Source organism: Mesoplodon bidens (assembly GCF_964165515.1).
Source record: "Mesoplodon bidens genome assembly, chromosome: 13".
Taxonomy (NCBI): Eukaryota; Metazoa; Chordata; class Mammalia; order Artiodactyla; family Ziphiidae; genus Mesoplodon; species Mesoplodon bidens.
Genome location: NC_138169.1, coordinates 26,945,843 through 26,970,355, shown reverse-complemented (window position 1 = coordinate 26,970,355; position 24,513 = coordinate 26,945,843). Strand labels below are relative to the sequence as shown.

The following is a 24,513-nucleotide window of genomic DNA, read 5'->3' as shown; positions in this document are numbered from 1 at the left end:
CCAGTGCCCTCTGCCCTTCTCAGAAGGCACTATACATACACCCATATGCACCAGGTACAGAGGGGCAGTGTCAGGCTCCCCTCCTCTGGGGGATGGGTCCAGACAGAAGTGCCCAGGCCCCAAGGAGGCCACCTAGAAAGGTCAGCAGAGTTTGGGGTCCCCTTGGTTTCTCCAGAGCTTGGCATGTGCCTGAGGCCTGCCTGCGGAGGCAGAGGCACACGCACACAGGCACACACACAGCTTCAAGCACATATCCACGTGCCCGCGCGGCTACGCTGGGGTGCGCACTGTGTGCAGACTGAGGCAGCAGCTGTTTCCAAGCTCAGACCCTGGTGCTGCTCTCCAGCTGCCCCAGGGGGTGGGTGCGCAAGAGGCTGAACCTGCCCCAAGTGCCTTCCAGCCCCTCTGGTCCTTGGGGTGGGGTCCCCAGGCCCACCCTGCACTGCCCACTGGTCTCCCAGATTGTGCTGTGCCCACCACAGGCACCACTAGCTCCCGTCTCTGCCTGTAAGGAGCACACAGGAAGCTGCTGTCGACAGGCTTTACTCCCGGACCCTGAAGCCATACATCAGCTTTCTTTGGGCCCCGTACATGGGACCCCGCCCCGGTAAAGACTTCAGGGCCATGTTCTCTCACCCTGACCTTTGTGGCCTGCCTCCCCAGGGACACTGCTCTGGGGATTGAGAGGCAGCAGGGACCCCAAGGCTTTGCTGAGGCTCCAGATGCCAGATGGTTCCAGATGCTAGCTCAGCCTGAACCCCAACCCTGCCCTCCCCAGCTGGCCCATGTCACTGCCCCGGCAAGCGGCCAGCATGCCTAGTCACCGGGCCCCGTGAGAAAGCAGCCCTTCGCCTCTCAGGTGGGCACTCCCAAACCCCTGCTGCTGCCCTGGGGCCAAGACAGGGTCAGACCCCCGCAGCCAGTCCCTCCCTCCCAGCTGTAGGCTCCCTGCCGCCTGGGGAGTTCTCCAGCGGGCAGGACTCACACCCTGTGAGGACGTCACAGCCAGATCCAGGCCAGCCTGCTGGGGGCCTCTGGAATTTGCTTGGGGCATTCCTTCTAGCCACTGGGCTCCACCCAAAGCGAAGGACAAGGCCTCCTTCGAGCAGTTGCCTCGGGCTGGTTCTTAGGTGTGTGACCTTGGGTAGCAGTGAATTCCAGATATACATTCTCCCCACCCCCACAAGTTCCAGGAGGTTGGGCTGGGTGTCACCAAGGAGCACACAGACGGTCCCAAAGGACCCAATGACCACCAACTCAGCTTCTCCATCCTCTTCTCCCAATCCCAGCCCTCCACAGTCTGAGGGCTGCCACTGGGAAGGGCTGGTGCATGTGCCATTGCCGGGTCCTAGTGGGTTGGGTCATCTGCCTGCCCCAGTCTGAATTCCATGGATGAGCCCCCCAAACTGGGTGGGGACGAGCCCCAGGTACCCAGCACCAGAGCAGCAGAGACAGCCCTCTTGTCAGACCTCTTTCTACCCTGCCCTAGACTACGGCAGCACAGACCCTGGAACAGCGCTGAGAGGGTGGGGGCTCTACCTACAATGGGGGTGCTGCCGGGGGAGAGGGCTAGAGTCTGCACAGCCAGTGGAGGGTCTGTGCTGACCACTGGTGAGTGAGCTGCTGCTGGAAGCCCTGGTGACAGAGCTGGGAGAGAGTTCTCCAGACACAGCTGGAGCCCTTGTGACCAGCGCCCTGGGACATGTTCTGCTGCAGGTCTCTGTGCAATAGCAGCTTCTGCTGCTCCCTGGGCAGTACCCTGCCGAGGCCAGAGTCAGGGTAGGGACAGTGTGCCTGGAGTTGAAGGATGGAATTCTCCCACTCCCTGCCCTGGTCCTGCTGGGGCTCCATCCATGAAGTTCCCAAGGCGAGGCCCCTCCCTTCCCAGCCCCGACCCCCGACAGCAGGGAACAGGCCTCAGGAATGGGCCAGCAAGCGGGCACCAGGGCCAAGGCTTTGGTGTCCAGCTCCTGGTAGCAGCCCTGGCCGTTGGGACAGGCGCTGGGCCCCCTCTAAGGAGCCTGGGCAGCCAGGTGCAGGGGTGCAGATGCCGGTTTTGTCTCCTCAGGGCTGGTGGTCACCTTTGGAGCTTTTGCCTGCAGATGAGGACAGCAGGTCAGGGCTCAGGCCGACGTTCCCCAGAAGTGTAGCAGAGCCCAGGGCCCAGGCAGGCCAGCAGCTTACCTCCTCATACTTGGTCCTCCAGTAGAAATGAGCTTCTCCATCCACGTACAACAGCAGCATGTCACAGAGGAAGGTGATCTGGGAGAGGCAGGACTGACCTGTGTCCTGGCCCCCAACCCGCCTTCCCGCCACCTCCCCAGACCTCCCCCCAACTAGACCTAACATCAGGGGGCTCGGCTGTGCCATCGGATGGGCCTGGGCCCACATTCACCGAAGCCAGAGGGAGCCCACTTTAGCCAGACTCACCACGCCCAGCCAAGCTGCTCCTGTGCCCAGAGTGATGAGTGTGGGGATGAGCCCGAACTTCCCTGCCTGAGAGACCTGGGTGAGCCTCTAAGCCGTGCCTGTCACCCCCCACCCACCCGCCCCTGCCCACCTACCTGCCCAGTGACGAGGATGTCAAAACGGATCCCGTAGAGCTTTAGCAGACTCCGGGCCTCCACACCCGAGGACTCCCACCAATGAGTGGCCGTCCTGGGGGCAGGAGAGAGTCCGGTGGCCTGTTCTGCCCGCTTCCCGGCCAGGCTGGCCCTCCCAGGCCTCCATCTTACTCACCCACTGACTCCACAAATCCCCAGCCCTACCCTGAGTACTGGGTTGTTTGTTGACGATACAGGGCAAGAGCAAGCAGGACCCGCCTCTCAGGAACTCCCTGCCTGCTGAGGGGAAGGGGCAGAGGGGTCTCTAAATAGACACCTGCAGTGGGGGTGGGGGGAGCTGGGGGGCAGGCCCAGGGCTGTGAGGGTCCAGAGGGGGTAGCTCACTCTCCCCTAGGAACCAGGGAAGGTTTTCTGCAGTGGGGGACACACAGGTTGGTTTTCTAGGGATCAGGAAGGAGGTCTAGACAAATCAGCACCAGCGAGAGCACAGAGCTGAGGGAAGCAGAGCATGGGTGGGGGCCAGCTCCACACAGCTGCAAAGGGCAGGGGAGGTCAGTGAAACCAGTCCAGGCAAGGTCCGCTCGTGTGTGTTTCTGCGCGAGCGCACACGCGTGTGCTCGCGCGTGTGTGCACGCAAGTGACAAGTTGACATGAGGTGGTAGAAAGATAGGATCCCACTGGGCAGCAGCAGGGGAAGGTCTGCTTGGGAGACTCAAAGGCATGAGAATAAATGCAATGCAAGTTCCTTGAGTACACCCTGGATTGGAAAATAAAAAGATTTCGGGGGCTTCCCTGGTGGCGCAGTGGTTGAGAGTCCACCTGTCGATGCAGGGGACACGGGTTCGTGCCCCGGTCCAGGAAGATGCCACATGTCGTGGAGCGGCTGGGCCCGTGAGCCATGGCCGCTGAGCCTGCGTGTCTGGAGCCTGTGCTCCGCAACGGGAGAGGCCACAACAGTGAGAGGCCCGCGTACCGCAAAAAAAAAAAAAAAAAAAAAGATTTCGGACTATTATTGGCACAATTGGGGAAATTTAAATATTAGATTCATTCTGCCAATGTTAAATTTCTTGAATGTGACAACAGGACAGCGGTCACTTGGGAAAGGTCCTTATTCTCAGGACAGCCTGGGGAGGGGTGAGTGTCTGCCGGACATCTGCTCGTTACTTTCAAACCGTTTGGTTTGAAATCTATCTAAATATATCCATCTCAGTCTAAAGAGGAGAGAGAAAGCAAACGTGTCAAAATGGTAAAAACAAAAAACAAAAAAAACCCTGGTGAACCCAGATGACAGCTATATGGGTGTTCACGGTACTAATCTTTGAACTTTTCTATAGATTTTTGTAAATTTTTTGATAAAACCTTAAGGGAAAAGTAAAAAAGAAAGACCCCTGTGCAGTGGAGGGAGGTGCTAGAGGCAGGATGGGGGAGGAGGGGCTGGGGGAGGGGTCCCAGCAGCAGCAGGGGTGTGGGGTGGAGGGGGTAGGGCTCAGGAGGGAGGCTGGATGGAGCCTGTGTTGGGGATCGTGGAGCTGAGACCACCTCCTCCTTCCCCTGGGCCCCCCTCCCACACACAGCGGGCATCCAGAGTTCTGGGAGGGGTGGTCTGTCCCAGCCGCCACAGGAGGACAGGCAGACAAGAACCTGGCTCGGAGCAGGTGGGCAGTGGGGGCCGCACCTGAAGTTGTAGCTCCTCTCCTGCAGCTGGAAGGAGTAGTGGGGCCAGCAGTCAGAGCCCCTGGCGTCCAGGTCGCAGTTCCAGTGGACGTGGACGCCCATGGCACCGCCCTGCACACAGAACAGCACTGCTCCACCGGCTTGGGGCCCGGGGCCCTCTCCCAGCCCTCCCGGAACCCTGCCCCCTCCACAGACCCACCAGCAACGCCAGGTCCTCAAAGACCCCTCCAGCTGCCGCCATAAGGTCCCCGATGCGGAACACAGGGCAGGAGGGGCTGGAGCGCGGGTCGTAGCGGCAGCGCTTGAAATATGTTGGGTCCTGGGTGTCCAAGGCATTGGACCTGAAAGGGGTGGGCGGGGGTCAGGCCAGGCAGGGGACACAGAGGGTCTTCGACCAGCCAGGACCCCCCCACCTTACTTGGAGAAGTTAAACTTGCTGAAGGTGATGGTGTTTTTGATGAACAGCGTGAAGTTCTCGGCCTGGACCAGCAGGGGCTTCCTGCGGGGCAGGGTGGGGCGGTGAGTGGCAGGCTCTGTGGTCCTGGGGCAGGGGTGGAGGATGTGGGGGAGACTTACACAGGCACAGCACCACTCTCCACTGGGCACCAGCCCCGGATCTCACAGGTCCTGTGGGTCCCGTTGAACACTACGCACTGGCCCGTTTTTATGCCTTGAAAACGCAAGACAAACTCCAGGCCCTCAAATCTCCATGGGGCCTGGGTAGGGGTGGGGAGGGGGCCGCTGACAGAGAGACGCAGAGGCACCATGTGCACTGGTGAGCCACCCAGGGTCCCACCAGGCCCCCGGAGCCCCCACTCCAGTGGAAGCACTGCAAGGTGGGGGTTGGGGGGGCCGCTTACCGTGGCTGTGGGTCCCTGTCTCCCCTTCAGGACAGTCCTGGTTGGCCCAGCAGCTAGCCAGCGGGATGGAGGGGTGCTAGGGGTGAGAGAGCAGACTTGCCAAGGGCCAGGGGATGCCTCCTCCTTGACCTGCCCTGCAGTCCACAGGGACACGCCCCTCCCTGCCTTAGCCCCTCAGGGATCCCTGAGTTTGGGGGCACAAGAGAAAGCTGGAGGGTGCAAATGAAAGGGGGTGGCGAACAGCCCTGGCTGGGTAGGGGTGCAATTGCTGTATTCCAAGGCCGAGCAAGACTCCTGCCCTGCTACTTCTGCAGGGGCAGAAGTGGTTCATCCAGGGGGACTTCCCTGGTGGCACAGAGGATAAGACTTTGCGCTCCCAATGCAGGGGGCCCAGGTTCGATCCCTGGTCAGGGAACTAGATCCCACATGCCACAACTAAGAGTTGGAATGCCACAACTAAGGAGCTGGCGAGCCGCAACTAAGGAGACTGGCTGCAGCAACTAAGACCTCACACAACCAAATAAATAAATAAATATTTTTTAAAAAGAAGTGGTTCATCCAGGCCCAACTCCTCTGGTCCAATTCAGAGGACAGAACAGGGAAGATGGCAGGACCGTGGGGAAGGTGAGTTCATGCCGGGGCAGAGGTGCTGGGGGCCGACCAAGGGGGCGGCCCTGGTGGGAGGGGCCTGGGAAGTACACAGGCTCCTCCCTTCCCTGCTGGTTCTTCTGTAAAACAGGGACATAGGTGCCTGCACACAGTGACAGAGTTCTGGGGATCAGCCAAGAGGGGAAGGTGGTGGGCTTTCCGGGGGTCCCAGGCCCCAAAAGGAAGGCACAGCCTCATGGAGGCAGTTCTGTAGTTCTGTCCCGGGTGAGGCTTGACGCTGCTGCCCAGGGCACCCAGTTCAGGGGCAGCAGGGGGGACACAGCATCTGGTGGTAAGAAGGGCTCAGGGGCTCTGAGCCAAATGTGATTAGAGGGCAGAGGATGGTGTGGAGCCACCTGCTCTGCTTGCTGTCCCCACCTGTGTCCTGAATCTGCCCCTCTTCTCCACCCCGGCTGGGCCACCATCTCCTTTGTCCAGACCCCATGGTGACCAACATGGGTCCCCATCTCAGCCTCATCCTCCTCCATCCAGCAGCCCGAATCATCCCTCCCAAAGCACAGAAGATGAAGCGCCCCTCCTCTGAGCCCCTCTGTGCCCCCCATGCTCCTGTGATCAAGCTCAGCTCCACAGCAGGACTCTTGGGGCCCTGATATCCTGGGCTCCACCCTTCCCACTCCAGTCCAAATAGAGGCTCCAACCCCACTGCAGCAGGTGACCCCAGAGATGCCTCACCCCATACAGCAGGGGCCTTTGCCCACGCAGCTCCCTCTGCCTGGACAGCATCAAGATCCTGACTGAGTCTCTGAGTCCAGTGGGAAACACTTCCTGAGGCCCTGGGCTGGCAGAGGAGGCACCTCCCTGGGGCTCCCAGCTGCAGCCTCTGCCCCTGTCGCAGGACCTGGCATCGTGGCTGGGCCGTCTGTGCAGAAGCTCCTTGGCGTATGCAGGCTGGACTTCTGCAGCCCCGGGGGAGGCTCAGCAGGTTTTCTGAAGCTCTAACACTACAGGGAGCACAGTGGGTGTGCTGGGAGGGACCAGACGACCAGAACCCTCAGAGGAGCTGCTCTCAGGAAGCCGGGTGGTCAGATCTGGTGGTCAGTTTCATGGGACAAGCCGGAAGCCAGGACACAGGGCAAAGAGGAATCCCATGGATTCCAGAAAATGCAGAACCATGGCCCCAGAAAAATTTCAGGACAGTCCACACACTGAACAATAAATAGGCGTCGTCTGAGCATCTGGAAAGGGAAGGACATCGTGCGTTTGCCCAGTGCACACACATCACCTCCTCTGAGGATGGGGCTGAACAGGGACATGTGACATCCCCAGCAACTGTGGTGGGACCAACGACCAGGACTTAGGGGCAGGGACCACACAGTTACTCTCCAGCCCAGCAAGCGATTAACTTTTAGCCTCGATTAAAGAAAGATGTCACCAGGGAGGTAGGCTTCCAAGGCTATGTCGTGGTTCCTGACTGTTCAAACAAAATCCGCAGCTAGGAAACTGTACACTTAAAAATGATGAAGATGGTAAATTTTATGTTACATGTATGTTATCACAATTTTAAAAACTGGAAAAAAATCCACAGCTGGAGAGAAGAGTCAGTGGGCTCTGTGACAGAGGCTGGATCCCTGGGACATCCCTAGGCAAGGGGAAAAGGTGAGATTTCAGGGGGAGGATCTGCATTTCTGGATAAGAAATGGATCTGAAGATGGCAGGAGATGGACTTGACCACAGTTGTAGTGAAAAGTACCCAGAGACCATAAGGGACCCTGAGCACAGCATAAGCAGGAGTGTGCTGTTTGCGCACAAAAATGGAAGCTGCCCCAGCACACAATAGAGGCTGTGCGTAGAAAAGGGCTTGCCTGGTTTGTTTGTTTTGTTTTTTTTTGGCTGCACTGGGTCTTCATTGCTGCATGCAGGCTTTCTCTAGTTGTGTCGCGCGGGGGCTACTCTTCATTGTGGGGCGCGGGCTTCTCATTGTGGTGGCTTCTCTTGTTGCAGAGCATGGACTATAAGCATGTGGGCTTCAGCAGTTGTGGCGCGTGGGCTCAGTAGTTGTGGCGCAGGGACTTAGTTGCTCCGCAGCATGTGGGACCAGGGATCGAACCCGTGTCCCCTGCATTGGCAGGCGGATACTTAACCACTGCACCACCAGGGAGGTCCCCCAGCTTGCCTCTTGCTATTATAATAGCCCACCTGAGCACTGTGCCCCGTTCTGGGTGTTACCCTGACAACCTCCAGAGTGCCCAGAAGTGGGACCAGGATGCGGAGGGAACTGGACACCTCATGGGGGACAGCAGCAGGAGATTCTGGAACTAGGAACCTGCTGGGAAGCCCTCAGGCAGCCTTACCTCTGGGCATCTGCCCTGAACTTGTTCTGGCGTCACAAGGAAATTGGTCACCAAGAAGAACACGTTCTCTCCCTAGAAGACAAGTGTCAGGGTTGGTCTCTGCTCCCTGCTCCCATCGGGAGATGCCAGAAGCCGGCAGCTTGGCTTGTGTGGGAAGGGGCCCTGGCCCCATCGGGTCATCAGACCTGAGCCCCAGGAAAACGCTCTGCAGTGAGGCAAGGGAGGCAGAGACGGGAGGTTGGCTGGGCTGCTGGCCATTTCTGAGCCCATGTGTGCCTCTCACATTCATTTAGTTGCTCAACCAGAATTTTCCAAGAGCCTCCTGCTTCCAGGCACTGAAGATCCAGGCTTGTGGGGAGGTGTGCCCCTCGCTGCAGGCATGGCCAGGGGCCAGGGGAGCCGGAGGTAAGCTCTGTCTGGACAAAAGATGACTGGTGCCTGTGTGCTGCACACGAGAGCTCAGCTGGTGTGGGGGATGCACGCCCAGGAAGGGGAGGCGAGGGCTGGGCAGGGGCAGAGGCAGCGGGCGTGGTGGTGGTCAGGATCTAGAGGGGCTTGGTGGCCACCATCATGAAAGGAAGCTTCCTAAGGGTCAAAGGTAAGGGCTGGGAGGCTCAGCCTGGCTGCTGCATGGGAACCCACCAGAAGACCTCAGCCATCCAGGGATGGCGTGAGCAGTTGTGAAAGCTGTTAGGAAATGGAATGAACAGGAGGGAGGGATGGTAAGGCATCCAGCAGGTCCAGCCTTGGCACTGGTGGATGTCATTGGATGACAAAAGGCCACACTGGGAGAGGGAGATGATTTCTCTTTAGATGTGGTGGGTGTGCACCCAGGAGGCAGCTGTGCTCAGGGCAGGTGGTCACTGGGGTTAGAATTTGGGCATCAGCAGGACAGAGGAGGAAACTAAGGTTGTGGACAATCGGGTGGAGGGAGAAGTTGCCGGAAATGCAGCATGGGAGGGGCAGACGAGGAGCACTCGACAGCAGTGTTCCAGGTCAGAGAGGAGGCGTCCAGGAAGCTCCAGGTCCTGGCACCCTGCACCCCTCTCACCCCACCCTCAAGCTCAAACCTTGAGCTCCTAGACACTCCTATCCTTTCCAGATGCAGACTTTTAATTTATTTTTTTCTTTTCCATTATGGTTTATTATAGGATACTGAATATAGTTCCCTGTGCTATACAGTAGGACCTTGTTGTTTATCCATCCTGTATATAATAGTTTGCATCTGCTAATTCCAAACTCCCAATCCATCCCTCCCCCACTACCCTCCCCTTGGCAACCACGTCTGTTCTCTATGTCGGTGAGTCTTGTTTCTGTTTCATAGATAAGTTCATCTGTGTCATATTTTAGATTCCATACATAAGTGGTATCCTATGGTATTTGTCTGTCTCTGCCTGACTTACTTCACTTAGTATGATCCTCTTTAGGTCCATCCATGTACCTGCAAATGGCATTATTTCATTCTTTTTTATGGCTGAGAAATATCCCATTGTATACATGTACCACATCTTCTTTATCTACTCCAGATGCAGACTTTGTAAATGCATCCCTCTGGCCTGGCTTCCCAACACATTACCTCCTCCACACGGAAACCTCTTACACATCCCTGAAAGCCCTGTCCAGACACCACTCTTCTGTAAGGCCCTTTCCGAGCGTGGCCCTGTGACAGCACCAGCACCCCCTCTGGCATCACATCCCTCTCTTGCACACACTCGGTGCAGGGGTGGTATCAGAGGTGCCAGTACCTGGCAGTAGCACCAAGTCACCCACCTGTGGTGGCTTCACGAAGTCAGCCACATCCCACAGCCGGTTCCCCAGCTCCTTGATCTGGGTTACGGAAACCCCTTTGAGTTTGGTGATGACAGAAATCTGGGGGTCCAGGTCCTGCTCCTGGTAGCCTTTTTTGGCAAGGAGGGCCCACCTGAGGAGGAGGCAACAGGTGGTATGGTATGTCCCCGGCACACGGCAGATCTGGGACCATCTGCTCAGTCTCTCCCCCGATACTCTCCAGGCTCCCAGGCCAGCATTCAGGGGCCCCACCTCCTCCCGACCTCATTTCCCACACCAAACACCCTGCACAGGCCAGAGGCTCTGGCCATGCATAGGAGAGCCAGTACCCTCACCAGGCACCCATGGGCTTGGAGATGCCCACCACCACCTCCTTCACCAGCCAATCCCCTCCCCCTGCCCCGCCTAGATCCAGCTTCCTCTTTAAAGACTACCCCCACCCAGCTTAAACTGGTGGTCTCTACTGGGGGCCTTAGTGCTTCAGCTCTCACAAGTGTCAGGGACTACCTCCTGCCAGCCGGGGGCCTCCTGTGCAGGGATGGGGGCCCATCCTGCTCTGTGCCCAAGCCCAACATGGGGCTGGGAACAAGGCACAGGAAAGAATGCAGGTGGGCACCCAAGCACACAGGCTGCTCTTACACCCCACTGGCCTCTAGACAGACGGAGAGCCTTCCTTCTGCACACCTCCTGCCCTGCTCCACGACCACCAGCCCAGCCCCTGAAGAGTCAGACCCTCACCCCTCAGCCCAGCAGGATGAGCCGTGATCCCTCCGGCTAGCACGCCCAGGAGCCGTTCTCTTACCCCACCACGTAGACCATGACCCCCAGCTGCAGCAACCTCTGCAAGGCGCCCACCCGCCAGTTCCGGGTCCTCACATACTTTTCCGTTTTGTAATCCAGAAGCCCCCAGCCCACCACGGCCCCTGGGGAGCCCATGCTCCCAGATCCTGCCGGCGGCTGGGGCGCGTGAGTCAGCACAGCAGCTGCAGCCACAGCTGAACGGGAGGTAAAGCAGGCGCCAAGCCGGGCCAGGCCAGCAGCTTTTAAAGGGACACTCAGGATGGGATTCAGCCTCCACCTCCCAGGCCCAACCCCCAGTTGCCCTGGGCCTCCCATCCGCTTCAGGCTCCCTCTGCTGGGCCCCGGACACACAGAGAGGAGCAGTCTCTGTCCACTGCCCTCTGGCCTCACCTCCTTGGGGTGATGACAGGTGGGATAGGTATTGTGAGAGGGTGGCATGGGCCAGCAGGAGCCCAGAGGAGGACAAGGAAAGCTTGCGGAAGAAGCAGCCTCTGAACTGACACTTGCAGATCTTAAGTTCAACAAGCAGCATTGGGGAGGAATGTTCCCGGTGGAGGGAGCAACATATGCAACGCTAGAGCGTGTGAGAGCTGGGACCCACAGAATGGGAGCATGACCCTGGCTCCAGAGAGGAGGTGGCCAGGCCCTGCAAGGTCCCCCAGCCTCCTCTGCGACGCCCCCGAGGAGCTGCCCCACCCCCAGGCTCTGGAGTGGAAAGGGGACGATGCTGGAGCCGCCTAGGGCGACGGGAAGACAAGCCCGCCACGCGCCAATCGGTCCTGGCTGCGAGCGGGTCAAGGTCAGCCCGGGCCCGCAGCGCTGTCTGCAGCAACCAACAACTCGGGGTCGCCTGGGCAACTGCCACCCGGGAGGCTCTCTATTGGCTGCAGCAGGGGCATGTTCGCCATGCATCGCATTCGATAGGTCGATGCACCGGAGGGTCCACCCACATCCCCTGGCTGCGTTCCCGATGCAGCCCTCGCAGTCCCGGCCTCGGTGTCCGCGAGTGCAGAGTGGAAGTAACCATGAGGGGTCCCTGCGAGGGGCCTGGAGAGAAGGAAGAGATGGAGGAAGGGGCGGCGGCCGCCGCTGGGCGTCCTGCAGGGGTCCCGGAGGCCCAGAAGGGTTCGGACGCGGATTCGAACTTCGACCAGGAGAAAGAAAGTGCCTACGGGGCCGAGGGGCAGGCTGGGGCCAAGTAGGCAGGGGACCCCGTCCAGCAGGAGCGCATCCCTCCGTGGACACCTTCGGGGCAGCTGGCGGCCGCTCCAGCCCTGTGCCATCTCCGTAATGTTCCTGGAGGCATCAGGAGTTCCACGATTAGAACAGGCTTCCAAAATGATGTTAAGATGCAAAAATCCTGCCAGTGTAAGAAGGGCTGTCCCACCCTGACATGGGATCAGGGCTGGGTTTTCCCAACCCTCAGGAGAAACTAAAGTAATGGATGTATAGAACTTAGAATTGCTTCAGCTTCCTTCCCCATAAAATGTTCATAAAGCGTATGTGGTCTGCAATCCAGCGGAAGAGACAGCATGCACTTTGGTGTCAGACAGGCAGGGTAGGGCCAGGATCAGCTGCTACAAGCTGCATGACTTTGGGGAAAGGATTTGCATTCTCTGAGCCTCAATGTCCTCGTCTGTATGTGGGGGCAACAGCCCCTACTAGCAGGAGGAAATTCCTCTAGAAGGAAAACAAGGCTGCATAGTGATGGAGGCAGGGGAGGGGTCCACATCTATCCCTGTCTCCTATCAGGCACCCACAAGCTTGGAGAACTGGGCAAGGACACCCTCTACCTGAGGTCTTGCTGGGCCCACAGCGTCGTGCCTGCTTCCTGCTTTCTGCGCCAAGGGAGCACCCCAGAGCTCAACCTGCAGCACTGTGGCCTGGGGCCCCAGCTACCCCTGGAGGGATCCTGGGGCCAGGCTTGGAGGGCAAGGACCTGGGAGCAGCAGCCATGGGAGTGGTCCCTTCCTGAGCCCATCCACACACTCCCCTGCCTTGCTCTGTACCAGGCATGTCCCATCCCCCACAATGGGTGACAGGTGGGATCGGGGCTATGACAAAGTTCAGTACAAGGGCTGGGGAGCCTGCAAGGGGCTCATAACTTGCTGGAGAGTCAGCGAAGCTCCTGGGTGGAGCCTATAAGGAGAAGCAGGTGTCCCTGGGTCTGTGGGAAAGGGAGGTCCTTCCAGCTGGAGGGCACTGAGTGGGCTGAGCCCTGCAAACAGAGCCTGGGTACTGGCTAGCTATCTGGGGCCCTCAGCTCTGGGAAGGGCCAGGCCCCTCAGGCCCCTCTCTGCCCCAGGATGCCCAGGCTCTGGCTTCTGTGTTGACCTCCAATCCCTACATCAAGCAGCTGGAACTTCGGGACAGCGGGCTCTGTGGGGCTGGCACGGAGGCCCTGGCAGGTGCTCTGAGCAAAAGCAGTATCTGTGGTAGGTGCCGTGCCTGGGACAGGGGGGCAGGCTACCCCCACACCGGGCCTTGTCACCCCCCAGCCTGCCGGTGTTGCTGGGGGCGGGGCCTCATCACAGGGTGGGGAGGGTGGGGTGGAGTTAGACCCTCTGTGGTGCACCCAGTGCTGGACCCCTCCTCTACCCTCTTCTGCTAGCCAGCACCCCTGCATATGTCATCCTCCCAGTGCCTGAATGCAGGTGGGAGAGTGCGGCACAGAGGGTCAGGGGCTGGGCAGCGCGGGGGGCGGGGTGCTGGAGTTTGTCAGGGCTGAATTCAAATGCTGCCTCTGCGGCAGGGTGACCCTGGGCAAGAAGCCAACCTTGCTGAGCCTCAGTTTCCAATCTGTGAAGTGGGCCCAACAATGCCACTTAGACCTTGGGTATGTGGGAAACATATGCTCAGCGGAGCGTCTGCTCACATATGAGCTCCACGCACAGCCACCTGGGCTGTCACTGCCAGTCCCCAGAAATGTGGCAGTAGGGGCTTGTGTGGGGCTGTGTTATGCCAGGCACGAATCATCAGCGGGGTGGCTGCATCTACATCGCAGGAGTCCTCCACAGCCCCACAAAGTAGGTGGTTTTAGCCTCTTGACAAAACTCGTGGAGACATGGAGTGGGGGTTGAGGTCTGGGAAGCTGCCTGGGGCCGGAGGGGACCCAGCTGATGGGTGGCAGACTCACCATCCACCCCTGGACAGTCTGACTGCAAGGCCCCTCCTGCTGTGTCAGTCCTGGAAGGTGTGCGGGAGGGAGGAGGGTGATGCCTGGCTTTGGATCCCACCACTAAGGAGTGGTGCCGGCCCCCAGATGTGGACCTGTCGGAGAACCAGCTGGAAGCGGTGGGAGCCCGGGCTGTCTGTGCCACCCTGGCGGTGAACCCGGCTGTGCAGAAGGCACAGCTGGCAGGGAATGGCCTGGAGGAGCAGGTGGCCCAGTACCTTGCTGAACTCCTGCTGGCCCACACAGGCCTGAAACCCCTGGACCTGAGCTATAACCAGCTGAATGACCAAGCAGGTAACATCCAGCCACTGGCCAGGGCGACCATGGTGGCACTCATGTCCATCTTCCTGGGGCAGGGTGGGTGGAGTAGGCAGGACCACTCTGAGCATCCATGCTGTGGATCCTGCTCACCCCCCATTCCTGTACAGAACTCTCGGCCCATTCCCCAAATGTCTTACTGCCCACCACTGCATGTGCTGGGTGCTGACAGCCACTAGGGATCCAGCCATGAAGTATACTAAGTCCCTGCCCTCAAGGAACACATATTAACAAGATAACTCTCCATAATTATTGTGTTACAAAAGAAACAAACAGGGCTTGATTCTAGAGACGAATGTGGAGCCCCTCCCCGCTTTAGAGAGGTGACCACTGGGGAGGACTCTGTGAGGAGGAGATGTTTAAGCTGAAATGTGCAATGGGGGAGGAATCAGACATGGCAAGACCAGAGGGAGAGCATTTCAAGCAGAGGAACTATTTCCCAGGCACAAAGACACCAGTGTGACTGGGCTACTAAGCCAGGAGAGAGGGTCCAGCTGTGGGATGGAGAGCCAGCAGGGCCGCAGAACTACACATCACGGCAAAAGGCATGAGGATTTCATTCCAAGTGCTGTGGAAGACATCAGTGGGATTCCTTGATCTTACCACTTTCTCTCATGCCCCAGGGCCTTTGCATGGGCCGGCTGCTTTGCCAGGAACATGCAGTTCTACCTGCCTGTGCTCAACCACCCCAATCGATTTTAAGAATCACCTGGGGCCCTGGGTTAGGAATACAGATTCCGTGGCCCTGGGCCTCCTGAACCTCTGTATCCTCTTGGGGGAGATGCGGGTGCATCTGCATTTTAATAGGTGCCCCAGGAGATTTGTCTGATCCAGAAAGTTCGGGGATCACTGTTCTGACTGCTTAGTGTGAGTGGGGGTGGCGCCAGCCTTGGCTTGGGCGAATCAGCCCTAGAGTTTAACCGCCAGAGAGACAGTCTGCCTTCTAAGAAAACTACTGTGAAATCAGTGAAATTAAAAGAGAAACTCTCCCTGGTGGTTCAGTGGTTAAGAATCTGCCTGCCAATGCAGGGAACACGGGCTCAAGCCCCGGTCCGGGAAGATCCCACATGCTGCGGAGCAACTAAGTCCGTGTGCCACAACTACTGAGCCTGCGCTCTAGAGCCTGTGAGACACAACTACTGAGCCCACGTGTCACAACTACTGAAGCCCACGTACCTAGAGCCCGTGCTCTGCAACAAGAGAAGCCACCGCAATGAGAAGCCTGCGCACTGCAAGGAAGGGTAGCCCGCACTCATCACAACTACAGAAAGCCTGCGCGCAGCAACGAAGACCCAACACAGCCACACACACACACACAAAAAGGTAACTATAAAAACATTAGTTCAAAAAAAAGAGAAGCTCTTTTAAGACTTTCAACAAACTAAGGGTAGGCGTCCCTCGGGGCCTGCACAGTCAGAGCGTTAGCACAGGAGAGGCAGTGAGCATGGAGGGGCTGGAAGGCAAGGCCCCACGAAGGCTGCACGGCAGGGATGGGCTGTTTCCCCAAGTGGGAATCTGTGGGTGGGACAGACTCCCTTAGGGGTCTCAGTATCCCCACCTGACCCAAGGCAAGGGTGGCACCTACCTCATGGGTTGGCTGCAGGGGTCATGAAGAACAAGCATTGGAACTACAGGAGGCCAATTCATGGGTATAGAACTTTCTCACCCTCCAGCTGTTCAGCAAAGTGGCGAACCACCGCCCTCCTCTCCCAGCCCTGGAGTGTCTGAGGAAGAGCAACGTACACGTCTGAGAACCTGCGGGTGTCAGATCCAGGGCTGGATGCGGGGTGTGAGCCCCCTTCTCTGGGAGGTTCCCTGGGAGGCAGCCCAGGGAGTCCTCACTGTCCTGCAGGGAGCTCTCCTAGGTGCTAACACTTCTGTGGAACTGGCGGCTGAGCCCTCTGCTCTGGGCATTTCTTCAAACCAGCCTGTGCTGGGTGCCGGCACCATGGACAGGGGTCAGATTCAGATCCCCCGAGGGCCTCCCAGGTGTGTGGGAGAGACGGGCCAGGCAGAGAGGTCTAACAGCCAGAGCCTGGAAGGATGGAAGCACAGTGGACGTGGGGTCCACAGTGGCCCAGCCCAGCCTGGTGGAACAGGCAAGGCTTCCTGGGTGAGGATGAGGAGCTCTTATCCAGGTGAAGAAAGGGATCAGCAGGTCCACAAGAGGGGCAGCTGGAGGCTGAGAACTGGGAGCAGGTCAGACCAGCTGAGTGTTGACAGAGTGGAAAGCAGGTTGGGTGGGTAGGGCTTCTGCCCATTTTATGTGTAAAATACCTCTCAGCTTTCTTACCCACCCAGCCCTGCTCTTTCCTTTTCTACACCACTGCCTCCTCGCTGCCACAGCTGTGCTGGCCCTGTCACCTCTTGCGTAGACCATGGCACAAGCCATCCAACTGGTCCCCCCGCCTCTTGTCTCCGCCCCCTCCCACCCACCTTCTCTCTTCTTAACGCATCTCTCGAGTGCCTGTCACTCCCACCGTCTTCCACTGGCTTGCCTGGCCGGCCCAGCGCCAGGCCTGCGTGTATTTCCACAAGCACATCCGCTCTTCCCCGGGTCCACTCTCCACGGTGCCTGCCCACATGCACAGTGCGTCCCTCAATCTTCAAGGTTCTCTCTGCTTTCTTGACCCCCTAGGCAGGGTTGGCCCCCACTCTGTCCCCACACCTCCCTGTTGTGGTCTGTAATAGCTAACATCCCATTAATTTATATTTATAGCTTCTCCAATAAATGTGAATTCCTTGAGGGCAGGGCAGGCCCATGTGGGGTTCAATGCCCTGACGCTGGTGCGCAGCAGAGACCCCAGCCCACAGCGGGCATCAATATCACTTTTTGAAGGAATGAACAGAGTGAATAAAAAGTCTGTCTTGGTGTTTCTGAAGGGGAGATGCTTGGACCAGCCCTGGCAGAAAACACAGGACTCACTGGGCTTAACATAAGCTGGAATCACCTGCGAGGCCCAGGAACTGTAGGCTTTGCCAGGGGACTGGAGGTATGAGGCCTCGCCCAGTAAGCCCCTCCGGCCTGTCCTTTGGGGGCAGGTCTCCCAGGCACCAGCCCCCCATCTTTCACAGCTCTTCAGAAATGAGTCTTGGATCTTTTCAGCAGAGCTCAAAGAATGTTTTTTCAGGTGATTTTCATTTTCCTGGCTCTACTTAAGGACGACAACATGTGGTCTCCATGTGCCCACTCTCATGTCACTAAGTGAGGGGTCCACAGCTGAATGTCACACACCTTCTGAGACATCACAGACAGGTGGCCAGTGGGGACACTGTGCAGTCCAGTGACACACGCTCACCGCTGGGCAGATGCAGATGCTTCCCTGAGATGAGAGCCTTGCGCCCTGGGATCCCAGCACGCACTCTCAAACACCCTGCCTGCTCCCTTGGATCTTGTGGTTCGTAGGCCTTGGGAGTGGGTAGCACAGGTGCCTGTGATGCTGCCGGTGGCAGCTGCCTCTGTGGGATCCTCTTCAGGGAACAGCAGCCGCTGCCTTGCCCTCTGAGAGGGCTGACCTGGGGTCCTGCCCCACAAGGTGACAGATCAGGCTCTGTGTCCCCAGGGCACCCACGAGCTCCCACCTTCCTCCCCATCACATTTCCCTGGGTATGTTTCATCCAATAGCCCTTCACTGGGGTGCCCTCTGGGCCCTGGGCTGCACTGTGCCTTGGGGGCCCTGCCCTTGAGAGGTCCCCACTCGGGATGGGGGAGCTTGATCACTGTGTCTCTGGGGCCTGCTGCCCGAGGAAGATGGCCCAGTCCTGAGGCTCATTTGCATCCACACCCACCCTCTGTGCTTGCTTCTGGTCTTTCCACTCTGCCAGTCACCATCGTCCAAGCCCCAGGGCTCTCTTCTGGAGCCTCTGTGGTCTTCTGCTCTCTGTCCACGCTCTTTACTCCTCGGGCCTCCGGGGCTCGGAGGCTGGGGACTGGCTTCCTCCACCTTCACATGTGGTCCCATAGGGTTGCTGCTTTGCGTCCCAGGCAAACATCTTCCTGAAGGTCTTGGACATCTCGTATAACGGCTGTGGGGATCTGGGAGCCTCCGCACTGGGGGAGGGGCTCAAGACCAACAACATGTTGGAGGAGGTCTACATGAGGTGAGAGAGCGGGGTGCCCCGCCCCTGCCTCCAGGCCCACAGCCACCCAGGGACTGGGGCTCATCTTGCTGCTGTTTACCACTTCGTGCCCAAACCTGCCACACACACTCATGGTGGGGCTGCAGCCACAGCCCAGCTCCGTCCTTCTCACTCAGGTTCCTCCTTTGTAAGTTGGGACTCGTAATGCCTACTGCGAGGCCAGGGGCTGGGAAGTGCAAACGTGTAAGGCAACTTCAGCAGAGCCTGGTGCGGGGGTGGGTGGGGTGTGTGCTCCACACGAGTTTTCCCCGTTTCAGGAGGAGTGGTCAGCACATGGCTGCTGAGGGGGCCTACCATGGGTGGGCTGCTCCTCCAGGCCCTGGCAGGGTCCCAGGCCTCCTGGGAAAACCAGAGCGGGAGCCACAGCCCAGAGGGAAGGGAAGAGGCAGAGGCCAGACAGGTCATGGGCAACTGCGGCTGAGCCTCACACCAGGGCTGCCGGAATGAGCTGGGCCTGCCTGCCATTGGCAGGGACATGTGCTCCATCCTGCCCACTTTTCCTCCTTATGGAAGGAGCAATGGCCAGAGGAGAGATGCTGAAATTCAAGGCCAAGCTGGGGTCTAAGTTAGAGGGACATGGGGCTGACTGTGGAGACAGAGTAGCCGAGAGCAGTGCTGAGGCCTGGAGTTTGTGCCCATCAGGAGTAGGAAGAGGTGGGGAGGGAGCTGGGTGGCTGTCATGGGGATAGGTACGGGGTGCCAGCTGGGGCAGGATGCGTGGGAACACCTGCTGAGTGCTGAGGGCCAGGGAGCAGCAGCTGGTGCAGGAGGTGGGGGGAATAACACTCTAGGTGTGTTTGCTGGGCAATCTCCCTGAACACTGGAGCCTCCGATGAAGCTTTTACACACTGACCTGCCCAGGGCCCCCGGCGTGTGCGTGAAGCTGGACCTGGGGTCTGCACCAGCAGCTCCAGCCAAGACCCTGGGGGCAACCTGGCTCTGAGCAGTTGTTTGCAACGCAGTACCATGCACATGCCTTTCTGTTGCAGCAACAACCACATCTCTGCAGTGGGAGCCCTGAGCCTGGGCCTGCAGGTCAACCAGACACTGAGGATTCCTGCTGTGAGTGCTAGCCTGATGGGGAAGGCCCTGGCACAGACCTGCCTGTGCCTGTCCACACAGACCCCTCCCCCACTACATCTCCTCACCCCAGTGGCAGTGGGTACATGGGTCCCAGAGCCAAGGTGGGGTAGGGGGCCCCCTGATTCCTCATGTGACCACTTCTTCCCCTTGTCATTCACTCACCCATCTCTGGCCTGACCCAAGAACTTCTTCAGAGTCCTCCCCCTCCATCCTTCCCTCCCAGCTGCCCCTCCCCCTCAGCCCACTGGAGCTGTGCGCTGCTGAAGATGGCCAGGGCCACCTGGCTTCCCCTCACCTTACCCTGCTCTTCCCCTGGCCTTGCTGGAACCCAGGGGCCACCCAGGTGTTCTGTCTCCAGTGGGGAGGGTGTGGCTGATCACTGAGAGCAGAGAACAGAGGAGGGAGGGAGGAGTAGGCCCACAAAGACCACTGTACCAGCAGCTCTGGGGGCATCCAGCCCTGCGTGGCCCTCAGCTGGCACAGGAGCCCCCAGTAGCACCCCCTTCCCCAGCCTGAGGCTCACTCCTCTCCTAGCCCAGGCTGAAACCCAGACCTCTCTCTATGCTCTGGGTCCCCATTTCCAGCCACCTGCCGGACCATCCCCCAGATGGGAATCGGCACGTTGGATTCTGGGAGTCAAACCTGAACGTGTTGTCCCCATGAAGGGCTGCCTCTAGGTGGGGGCTCCTTCCCACTGAGTCAGAAGCTGGGGCCTCGGCACAGACCTGCCTGGGCTGAACCCTCCCTTTCCACATCTTCCCTCCATCTCACCTCCTGCAGAACAGTGTGGGGAGGAGGGGGGAACGGGGCTGCCGACTCCTCCTTCTCACCTCCTCCTGTTCACCGTCTTGGCCCTTCCTTCCCACCTGCTTCCAGGTGATCTTTCTACACCAGAAACATGCCCCTGCTTTAAATCTGTTGGACACTCCCCTCTGGACAAATCCAAGCTTAGTGTGTCATTCACAGCACGTGGGCTCTGGGCTCTGCCAGCAGACCCCCCCACCCCCCACCTTGAGGCACATCATTCTCAGCCCAAGCTGCTTGCAATTCTCCTACCACACAGTGCAATTTCTCAGCCCAGCTTTGATCCTGCGGCTCTTCTTACTGAAATGCCCAGCTCCACCCACCTCACCTGTAAAGCTCAGCTCGGGGGTTTTATCCCCTGCCCACCCTTTACCTCCCAGGGAGGGTTGGTGCACCCGGTCTCATGGCACTCTTCACATTATACTTTTATGTTTCCTTTCCTCTCCTCCCTGCACCGGTGAGCTCTTTAAGGGCAGGGTGTGTCTTGTGTGTCTATGTCTTTGGCTCCCAGCACAGAGTGGGCGAAGGGTGGGGGCTCAGTCACTGTCCACTCCCTTCCTTCCTTCCCTGACTCCAGCCTCACCAAGGGCATCACGTCTGAGGGAGGTGTCTTCTGAGCTGAGGGAGCGGGGCCGCCCAGAGCCACATCAACAAAGATGAGGGATCCCTCCCGCCTCCCTGGGCTCATCGTCTCTCACCTGTGTGTGTGTTTCTCAGGTATCCAGGAATCCTATGTGAAGTGAAGGCTCCTTTGGTGTTCTCAGGTCTGTCCGGGCGAATCCACTGTCTACCCTAGAGCTGCTGGAGTTTTCTGTAAGAACTTCTCATAAACCTCAACTCTGATCCTCCCAACAGCCCTAGGAGGTATAATTTTCCCCATTTTAGAGGGAAAAAAGTGGGGATTAGAGAAAGAGTGCCCAGCGCAGATACACGGCGTGGCCACATCCAAGTTCAACCTGGGTCATGATGCCACTCAGACTTGCCTCCCACCCCCGTGTGGGGTATCACGGTGGTCTCACCTCAGACCCCTGCCTGGGTTCTTCACTGGCCGAGAGAGAATAGGTGGCTTAGGGGGCACAATGCTCACTGCTCACCAATGTTTGGGTTTGCAGGTTCAGCTCTTGCAAGGCGGCCCCTCTCCCTGTCCAGTACTGGCTGCAGGTGGATCCTAGTGCTGGAAGATTCACTTGGGGAACTGCACAGGAGATGAGAACCCCTTTTCACTCAATTTTGCCTTTTTAATATAGAAAAAATGTCACTCTTTTCTAAGGTGGTTAAACATTAAGAAGATCCCCAAATACAAATTATGAAAAGAGTCTAGTCACAAATCACTGCTTATTCTACCTCTGATTTTCTTCAACCCAGGCCTGAGTCAAAGCCTTTCCAGAGATGTGTTTACAGCTTCAATCCTTCAGGCTTGGGACAACTAATGCCCTAATAAGCTTCTTTGATACCTTGGGTACATAATACTAACAGTCAAGTTCTCAGAAAGTGATAACGCACAGCCTTGTAATGGGTTTCTCCTCAGGATATCCATGTGAACAGAGAGTTTGATGACCTCACCAGCTCAGTGAAGGTCATTCTTCCAGGGCTTTGCATAAAGATGGCTGCCCACAGAGTAGAGTACAAAAAAGAATTCCTGCCCGTCTTCAGACCGTCTGAATGACTATGTTGTATGGTTTCCTCATCTCTCCCATCTGCCACTTCAACTTTGAGATGCCTTTCAACACATGAGTCTGCACCAAGTCCCTATGTCAACTGGGTGGTAAGTCCTACGGAGCCAGGCTTCATAGTGACTCAGACACCGGTACTAATCGGGGCCTTCCTTTGCTCTCACTCATTCGTGTAACACGAACTTGTATTATATGTTGCACACTGAGCTGGGCATGGGGTCAAAGATGCCCAAACAAGACCCTGCCCTGGAGACCTTTGGACACAATTAAAATATAAGGTGGTCTGCAACTGGCATTATCAAAGCCAACTTGGGAGAAGGCAAATGGACACAGCTTTTTTGGAAGGCAATTCACCATCATGCACCAAGAGCCTTAAAACTGCCTGTCCTGCGATCCAAAGTTCTGACTAATCTGCTCCACAGAAATCACCAGAGATGCATGGGAAACCAGATGCCCAAAGATGCACATGCAAATGCTGTTTATAATATGAAAATTGGAAAAAATCTAAATGCCCAATAACAGGGGATTGGTTAACTACAATTTGGAATTCTGTAAACATTAAAAGTCAAGTGTTCGAAGAACATTTAACAATTTGTGAAAATGCACATGATTGATATTAAGTGAGAAAATCAGGATAAGAAAATCACATAAAAAAAAAAAACCCACATGGTTTGTCCGGCAGCTCCTCAAAAGGTTAAACATGGAGTTGACCATATGACCCAGCAATTCCCCTCCTAGAGAAATGAAAACATATGTACACACAAAACATCTGAACCATCTGAAACAGATGTTCATAGAAGCATTGTTCATAATATCCACAAAATGCAAATACCCACCAACTGATGAGTGGATAAACAAAATGTGGTATACCTATACAATGGAATATTATTTGGCAATAAAAAGGGATGAAATCTGGGGTGATGGAAATGTTCTAAAATTGATTAAGGTAATGTTTGCACAACTCCATTGACATACTAAAAGTATTTGAATTGTATACTTTAAACAAGTGAATGGTATGGTATATGAACTGTGTCTCATAAAGTTGTTTAAGAGAAAAAGGAATGAGGGACTTCCCTGGCAGTCCAGTAGTTAAGACTCCGAGCTCCCAATGTAGGGGGCCCGGGTTCGATCCCTGGTTGGGGAACTAAGATCCTACATGCCGCATGGCGCGACCTGAAAAACAAAAAAAAAAAAGAGAGAGAAAAAGTAATGAAGTACTGACACATGTGACAACATGGATGAACCTTGGAAACATTATGCTAAGTGAAAGAAGTTAATCATAAAAGACCACATACTGTACGACTCCATTCATATGAAACGTCCAGAATAGGCAAATATACAGAGACAGGAAGAAGATGATAGGTGGCCTAGGGCTGGGAGAGGGGAGGAATTGGGGATTGACAGCTAAAGGGTATGGGTTTCTTTGGGGGATAAAAATGTTCTAAAACTGATAGTGGTGGTGGTTGCACAACTCTGTGAATATACAAAAAAACCATTGAATTGTGCACCACTTTAAATGGGTGATGTCTGATATGTGGATTATATCTCAGGAAAGCTATTAATAAATAAATAAAATCATGTTGTTTGGCCCAACTTGTATGGATAACAAATGTATACATGTATATACTAGCAGGAAAAACAAACAAAACAACCCTGGCATATTAACAATGTTTGTCTCTAGATTGTGGCTTTATAGATTTTATTTCCTTTCTGTTTTTCTGCATGTTCCACACTTTCTACTCTATAAATATGTTACTTTTACAATCAGAAAAATTAATTGTACTTAAGAAATGGCCGGTGGCACAAGCTACAAGTCAGCTGCGCGCGCTACGGCCTGAAGGAGGGCACCCCCATCCCCAGGACGAGGCCCTAACGCCCTGAGACCGTGTTCAGAGCCGGGAGGTGACTGAAAGTAAAGGCCCCCGATCCTGCGGGATAAGCACCCCTGAAGCCTGCTCTCCCCGCCCCACGCGGGGCCGCTCCGGACGGCGACCCTCCGGCCTCCAGAGCGATGAGACGACCTCTCGGTTTGAGCGCGGGGCCGGACCAGGGGTGGCGGGACCGGACCAGGGGCGGCGGCACCCTCTCCTGCTTCCCCGGGAGACCCTGCCTTACTCCAGCCTGTCGTTACGCGACTGCCCGCGCCCTCAAGATAGGACACCGAGCGCAGCCCAGCCCAGCATCTCCTTCCCCGCCCCGCCCTGCGGGCTCCCTGCGGCGGCCCCCCCAGCAGACAACAGGCAGCTTCCGCTGCGTTGACAAGGTCAGGCCTCCTGGAAGCCGCCTACCTGGCGTAGACAGAACAGGAAACCGGAGCGCCACTCCCACCTGAAGGCCAAGGTCTCGCGGGAACACCCACCTGCGCTCTTCCTTCGGCGACCCCGCAGCCTTCCCGCCAAACCCACGTCCAATCAGAACGCGCCACACTCTGGGGGTCACGTACTGGCCAATCGGGAGCGGGATTCCAGACCTTGGCCCGCCCCATGGTGCTCCAGACCAATGGGTGTTGGCGGCGGCGCGTCTTAGGAGCGCGCGGCGCGGCAGCAGCAGTTGGGCGGCTGCAGCCGTTGAGGTCGGGGTGCTGTGGTGGCTCTCACCATGGTACAGCCGGGCGGGCGGGAGGGCTGGAGGCCGTGTCCCGGGCAGAGGGGTGGGGGCCGGGTCTGAAAGGAT

The 24,513-nt window shown here is 57.2% G+C and overlaps 2 protein-coding genes across 2 annotated transcripts; one reads left to right on the top strand and one right to left on the bottom strand.

Moving 5' to 3' along the window:
• Positions 1-790: 790 nt before the first annotated feature.
• On the bottom strand, positions 791-24,215 carry P2RX6 (purinergic receptor P2X 6). The gene is given in 17 exon segments (XM_081252211.1): positions 791-2,042; positions 2,045-2,096; positions 2,185-2,262; positions 2,431-2,496; positions 2,565-2,658; positions 4,240-4,349; positions 4,438-4,579; positions 4,657-4,737; positions 4,815-4,908; positions 5,099-5,174; positions 8,059-8,130; positions 9,829-9,979; positions 15,726-15,864; positions 19,664-19,742; positions 20,866-20,978; positions 21,187-21,362; positions 24,129-24,215. Coding segments are annotated over 13 exon segments (1,203 nt in total). The 5' UTR covers positions 15,788-15,864; positions 19,664-19,742; positions 20,866-20,978; positions 21,187-21,362; positions 24,129-24,215; the 3' UTR covers positions 791-1,917.
• Positions 10,908-22,295, top strand: LRRC74B (leucine rich repeat containing 74B). The gene is given in 10 exon segments (XM_081252212.1): positions 10,908-11,811; positions 12,400-12,525; positions 12,936-13,082; positions 13,910-14,116; positions 17,024-17,133; positions 18,126-18,241; positions 19,270-19,342; positions 20,885-20,902; positions 20,906-20,980; positions 21,696-22,295. Coding segments are annotated over 10 exon segments (1,149 nt in total). The 5' UTR covers positions 10,908-11,672; the 3' UTR covers positions 21,834-22,295.
• Positions 24,216-24,513: the final 298 nt, after the last annotated feature.